The 7,500-nt window shown below is 36.8% G+C and overlaps 1 protein-coding gene across 1 annotated transcript; it reads right to left on the bottom strand.

The window, feature by feature from the left end:
• Positions 1-5,683: 5,683 nt before the first annotated feature.
• On the bottom strand, positions 5,684-6,675 carry LOC133031935 (uncharacterized). The gene is made up of 2 exons (XM_061105720.1): positions 5,840-6,675; positions 5,684-5,732 (listed from the first exon to the last, which is right to left on the bottom strand). Exons 1-2 carry the CDS (start codon positions 6,537-6,539, stop codon positions 5,704-5,706), a joined length of 729 nt encoding a protein of 242 aa, XP_060961703.1. The 5' UTR covers positions 6,540-6,675; the 3' UTR covers positions 5,684-5,703.
• Between the last annotated feature and the right edge of the window lie 825 nt (positions 6,676-7,500).

Here is a 7,500-nt window from a genome sequence, read left to right as displayed (position 1 = left end):
AAGCCCTTAGCGTGCAATAAGCAAACTAAGTGAAAAAGACAAATTGGCTCGAAGAACAAGTATGTGAGATGACCATCTCGCTATGAGAAGACTTCCTATACCTTCATCCAACTAACAGGAGCGAGGCTTATAACCCTGGCAAGTCAGAAGATTTCTTTATAATCGCGATCGACGTAAGACATACATTGTCGTCCTTAGAAAGAAGAATGGTCCCAGCTCGCTATTGGGATCACTATAATCAAGTTTCTGTCGAGACATCTCCAATTCAACAATTAAAGACATGTTTAATACACGATATTTTTGACCCAGTAAAAGCGGGAAAATCACAGCTATACAATTTTCAAAATCATACACTGCATTTATATTTCGTGATATGTAATCAGATCCCACGATTTTAGGGATAATGGCTGTAAACATATTCGGGTCAACTTTGTAATTAACTGCCCACTATGTAATTATAAATAGTGGCAAACAATCTCAAAAAAGGGACAAAAAAACTCATACGAAAGAGTCCCTGAAAAAATACTCAGAAATCTGAATAAGATTGACTCGTGGACTATGCAGAATTTTCACTGCAAAACCACGTAAGAACCCTATGTTCATATATTGTTCATATATTGTTTTTCAATAGCTTTTATTTATCCTGTGTGAAATTATAACTATGAGGCTCAAATTTAGTTAACAAAAATTTGCGTTAACACAAGTGTGTCCCATTCTTCAACATCCTGCAAGGAAATAAGCAATTTGAATGGACGGAGGAATGCGAAAAAGCCTTTCAAGAGCTAAAAATGCAACTCGCAAAACCTCATGTACTCTCAAAACCTCTGGACACAGAAGAGTTAGGAATATACGTGGCTGTCACGGAACATGCTGTAAGTGTCATACTAATCAGAGAAGAGAACAATATCCAACACCCGGTCTACTACATCAGCAAAAGACTCATTGAAGCTGAAATTTGGTACCCATTGATAGAAAAGCTCACTTATTGCCTAATCCTAACAACGAGAAAGCTAAGGCCCTACTTTCAAGCTCATCATGTTCGTGTGTACACTGACCAGCCATTACGCTAAGTATTGCAAAAACTTGATGCCTCTGGATGGTTGCTCAGCTGGGCAGTGGAGTTGGGCCAGTATGAAATTATTTTTCAGCCCTGAACAACGATTAAAGGACAAGCCTTAGCAGATTTTGCGGTTGAATGTACGGGAAAAGAAGAGAGCACTTCAGAAAGTAACCCAGAGCCAGTATAAGTACCGCAGCCGAACAATAGTGAAGACAAGCTGACTTGGAAGCTACATCTGGACGGGTCAACTATGAATCAGTTGTTAGGCGCAGGAATCGCCCTTGTCAAACCTGGGGGCAACACCTGCACACTGCGATCAAATTTGGATTTAAGGCATCCAATAATGAAGCTGAATATGAAGCTCTTATCGCCGGCCTAAGACTTGCTCGGGAGATGAAAGCCGAACACATTGAGATCTGTAGTGACTCACAGTTATGGTAAATCATGTATCTCGAGAGTACGAGGCTTGGGGGAAAAGATGATAGCATATCTGAGCAAAATACATGATCTGCTCGCACAATTCAAAAGCTATGTTCTCAAACATATTCCAAGGGAAGAAAACATAATTGTTGATGCATTAGCTCGACTTGCGAGCAGCAACATAAATGATAAAGCAAATCTGATTCCTATCCAATTCCTCAAAAAATCTAGTATCACCAGCATGGAAGAGGTTAAAATGATTGTGTTAGAATACTGTAAACTCTGAATATAGCCCTAATTAATTCAAGAGAAACAAACAATAAGATTAAGGAATAGCGGAAGCGTACCGGAGTCCATAGAATCGACCTTTATATGATCTTTATTAGTATGATCTTCCAATTTGCATCAAAACCTTTCTCTGAAAGTTTTTCTCTTGGTGATGGGGATACAAGAGTATATATATACGATGCAAATGGGGACCATTACCCGTTATATTACCAACAGACAAACCTGTTGGCAATATTTTTGACTATTTCTATTTGGCCCCTCATCAATATAGAAATTGTCTAATTGGTATCCACATATTAAAATCATGACAATCATGCCCTTAAGTCATAAACTTTATTCCAAAATAGACCACATAAATTTGACTTATTTATTTGATGACCCAACACACATTTTATATATACAATTGTGACCCCAATTATTTCTAACAATCTCCCACTGGGTCACATATGTATATATATAAATGTGTTAACCTTATTGAGCTCATAACTTTGTCATCATAACCATAGGCATGTGCAATCTCGTCCATTAACTATATCAACATAGGATCAAAGCGATTTTCGTTGTATCAATCACAACTAAACCCATCAATGGTCACATACATCAACATAGCCAAATGACATAGATCAATTATGATAATGTGGTATGAAAATTACATGCATGGTGATCTATTCATGTCAATTTTCAATTGGTCCTACTATACTTTATGGAGATCAAAACTTTAGCTTAAATGTACAAAGTGCAATAAACTGAATAACATAATTTCTGATCAGAAAAATATCCAAATACACATGTTTCATAAAACAAATAAAACACACTAAAGACAAACTCCCACTGAATCTAGATATCTTCATAATCTAAAACACCCATACGAGCAGTGTGCTCATGAAAGACCTTGGGTGGCAAACCCTTAGTAAGGGGGTCTGCGATCATGGAGTTTGTACCTAAGTGTTCTATACAAATCTGCCCACTTTGTACCCTTTCTTTTACAACAAGGAACTTGATGTCAATGTGTTTTGACTTTGTCGAGCTCCTATTGTTGTTGGAATACAATACAGCTGACTTATTGTCACAATACAACTTAAGTGGTCTTTCAATTCCATCCACAATGCGCAGCCCAGTGACAAAGTTTCTCAGCCATATACCATGGTTGGATGCCTCATAACATGCAACAAATTCTGCTGCCATGGTGGATGAAGCTATGAGTGTTTGTTTTGCACTCCTCCATGATATAGCTCCACCACCTAACAGATATATGTAGCCCGAAGTGGATCTCCTACTATCTTGGCATCCCGCAAAGTCAGAGTCAGAGTATCCAATGATCTCAAAGTGATCTGACCTCCTATATGTGAGCATGTACTCTCTTGTTCTCTTCAAATATCTCATAACCTTTTTGGCTGCTTTCCAGTGATCAATTCCTGGATTGCTTAAGTATCTGCCTAACACTCCAACAATGTACGCTATATCCGGACGCGTACAAACTTGAGCATACATAAGACTCCCAACAGCTGAAGCATAAGGAATCTTTTGCATTTCTTGAATTTCAAGGCTTCCTTTAGGGCATTGTTTAAGACAAAATTTGTCTCCTTTAACGACAGGGGTATCACCTGGTCTACAATCTTGCATGCCAAACCGTTTGAGTACTTTATCGATATAGCTCTTTTGTGATAATCCAAGAATACCCCGAGAACGGTCTCGATGTATTTGAATTCCTAAAACAAAAGAGGCGTCACCAAGATCTTTCATCTCAAAATGCTTCGATAGAAATCTCTTGGTTTCGTGCAATAAGCCTATATCATTAGTGGCAAGCAATATGTCATCGACATATAGAACCAGAAATATACACTTACTCCCACTAAACTTATGATACACACAATCATCAACAGCATTCATCTCAAAACCAAATAAGAGAACCACTTGATGAAATTTGTGGTACCATTGACGGGAAGCTTGCTTGAGTCCATAGATGGATTTTTTTAATTTGCAAACCATTTTCTTTGGGTCACCAACCACAAAGTTTTCTGGTTGCTCCATATAAATTGTCTCATCAATGTCTCCATTGAGAAACGCTGTTTTAACATCCATCTGATGTAACTCAAGATCAAAGTGAGCAACAAGTGCCATTATTATCCTGAAAGAGTCTTTCGATGAAACTGGAGAGAAAGTCTCTTTATAATCAATGCCTTCTTTCTGAGTATAGCCTTTTGCTACAAGACGTGCCTTAAACCTCACCACATTACCATTTTCATCCCTCTTGGTTTTAAATATCCATTTACAACCAATTGGTTTTACACCTTCTGGTAATGGGACAACTTCCCAAACTTTATTGTCTTGCATAGACTTATTCTCTTCATTCATGGCATCATTCCACTTATGAGAGTTAGAACTTTTCATGGCCTGATGAAAGTTGATTGGATCATCTTCCATCATTCCAATGCCATCCTCATGTTCTTGAAGATACACTATGTATTCATCTGGATTAATAGCATTTCTTCTTTCTCTAGTGGACCGTCGCAAAGGCACTTGTTCTTGAGGTTGTTGAGTTTGTACCTCTGGGGTTTGATTGACTATGTTTGGTTGCTCTTGATCTGAAACTTGATCAATATTAGGAATGGAATCCTGAATATTGTCAAAAGCAACTATTGGAATAGAAATCAACTCATCTTCAAGAGAAGTGGGTGATTCTAAATCCTCCTCAAAAACAAAGTCTTTAACCGTATTTCTCCCCCCAAACTCAATATCCTCAAAGAACTTTGCAGTTCCCGTTTCAAATATATTCTTTACTTTGGGATCATAAAACTTGAAACCCCTAGATCGTTCAGAATATCCAATAAAGTAGCTGCTCACAGTTTTGGGTTCCAGCTTCTTTTCATTTGGCCTATAAGGCCTAGCCTCAGCTGGACATCCCCAAACATGAAAGTGCTTAAGACTAGGCTTTCGCCCTGTCCAAAGCTCATAAGGTGTTTTTGCAGCTGCTTTAGTTGGTACCCTATTCAAAATGTAGGCTGCTGTCTTAAGTGCCTCTCCCCAGAGTGATTCTGGTAAGGTTGAATGACTGATCATACTCCTTACCATATCTTTAAGAGTACGGTTTCGTCTTTCAGCAACACCATTCATGCTAGGAGATCCTGGCATAGTGTACTGTGGGACAATTCCACACTCCTCTAGATATCTGGCAAAAGGTCCTGGACGTTGTTCACCTGATCCGTCATATCTGCCATAGTACTCACCACCACGGTCAGACCTGACTTGCTTTATTCTTTTGCTAAGTTGATTCTCAACTTCAGCCTTAAAAGATTTGAACACGTCCAACACTTGAGACTTTTCATGAAGTAGAAATAGGTACGCATATCTTGAGTAATCATCTATGAATGATACAAAATATCGTTGACCATTCCAAGAAGGTGTAGGAAATGGCCCACAAATATCTGTATGTATCAACTCTAAGACATCGGTAGCTCTTTTCGCACCCAATTTCTTTGTTTTGGTCAGTTTGCCTTTGATGCATTCAATACAAACATCAAAGTCTGAAAAATCAATTGAATCTAAAATTCCATCAGATACAAGTCGCTCAACTCTATTTCTAGAGATGTGACCTAACCGTTTGTGCCATAAGGAACTTGATTTTTCATAATCCATTTTACGCTTAGTACCACGTGATTCAACATTCAAGGTTTCATTATAAGAAGCAACGGTGTCAAGCAAATATAAGTTGTCATAAACCATAAGAGAACCAGTTCCAACAGTATTTGAATTAATAGATAAACTGAAACAATTGTTTCCAAATGAACAACAATAACCTAATTTGTCCAAACAAGAAACAGAAACCAAATTCCGTCTAAATGACGGTACAACAAAAGTATCTATCAAATCCAAATAGTAACCAGTACTTAATAACAACCTAAAATGCTTCTTTCACATAAATGCTTCTTTCAGCATCATTTGGCTTTCGGTAACTCAGGCAACCCTTCATAGAAACACTGATGTTAGTAGTAGCACCAGAATCTAACCACCAAGTGTTTCTTGGTACTGAAGCTAAATTTACCTCAGAACAGACCAAAGTAAGAAATGTACCTTTCTTTGCTCGCCATGCAATATACTTAGCACATTCCTTCTTCATGTGTCCTTTCATGTTGCAAAAGAAACAACCATCGTCACTGTTGGTTTGAGTTTGTTTCTTATGTGCAGGACCTTTATCCTTAGCAGCCTCATTCTTTCTTTTCTTGCCCTTATCCTTAGAGGTGCTTGCCAAATGAGCACTTTCAGTCTTTTCTTGCTTCAATCTTTCTTCCTCTTGAACACAAAATGAAATGAGCTCATTAAGAGTCCACTTCTCCCTTTGGCAGTTGTAACTGACCTTAAATTGACTGAATTGTGGAGGAAGAGAGATAAGCACTAAATGCACAAGCAAGTCATCCGAAAGCTCAAGCTTTAGTGCCTTCAACTTTGAAGCAAGGTGAGACATTTCCATAATGTACTCCCTTATATTTTCCTTGCCCTTAAACTTCATGGAAATAAGTTTCTTTAAAAGAGTACTTGTTTCCGCCTTATCGCTTTTCGCAAAGCGCTTCTCAATTTCAGCAAGGAAAGTTGTGGCATCGGTGACCTCCTCGGACACCGCACCCCTAAAAGCCTCAGGTATGCCGCGCTTAATAATCATAAGACTCATGCGGTTTGAACGGTCCCACTTCTCATAAATCCTCCTTTGCTCGGAGGTACTGGTATCCGTAAGAGAAGCAGGACGATCCATCCTTAATGCAAGGTCAAGATCCATGCAGCCAAGAACAATAAAAATGTTCTCCTTCCAGTCCTTAAAGTTATTACCATTAAGGACCGGTACCGAACTAAGATTAGCAGATACACTAGCAACAGCTGAAAAGAACAATACAATTTCATAAATAACATGCTCATATAAGAATCCAAATAAAACAATAAATTCAAATATTGGTTAATCCCATCTCAAGATACCAAACACAGCATTAATATTAAGTCTTTGGACAGTAATATTAATTGTAAGCGGTACTCTTGTTGTAGTGATCAAATATTGACAATAAATTATGTCAAACAATATGTAATCTTTGGACTAACAAATTGTTCACATAAAATACCTTATAATTGTCACACATTTATCACCACAAACATGCATGAAATTCAACCAAATATTAACTCACCTTTGGGTTAGTTAATAAATTTATGAATCACATACACACAATTATCATAATATTTTTATTAAATTAATCTACACAAAAGAAATCACTTTGGTGATATTTTGTTTCAATTAATTTAATTAAATATTAGATATCTTTAATAAACTTTAAACCAAAATTTGAATTAAATTGTTACTGTATTATTATTATAATTAAAACTATTATTTATTTTAATAAAATAATAATAATAATGATGCATTACATCCATTCTCGCAGTATCCATTCATGCATAATGAAAGCATATATTACTGTGTGAACTTTAATGCATCATGATACATTACTGTTAAAAAAAAAACAAAAAAATAAAATAAAATTGAATGCATCATGCATTCGGTGTAACAGAATCACCAGAACCGACTTTCAAATCATATATGTATATATATATACATATACAATTCAAACGAATAGCCATCAAATCATAAAGTATGTCGAACAAAACCAATAAGCAATATATCAAAGTTTCTATCGCACATCGAATATATATATATAAAGTATGCGATCGACTTTTATATGTATAAATTTACTTGT

Source organism: Cannabis sativa, chromosome X (assembly GCF_029168945.1).
Source record: "Cannabis sativa cultivar Pink pepper isolate KNU-18-1 chromosome X, ASM2916894v1, whole genome shotgun sequence".
Taxonomy (NCBI): domain Eukaryota; kingdom Viridiplantae; phylum Streptophyta; class Magnoliopsida; order Rosales; family Cannabaceae; genus Cannabis; species Cannabis sativa.
This window is presented reverse-complemented; position numbering and strand designations above follow the sequence as displayed.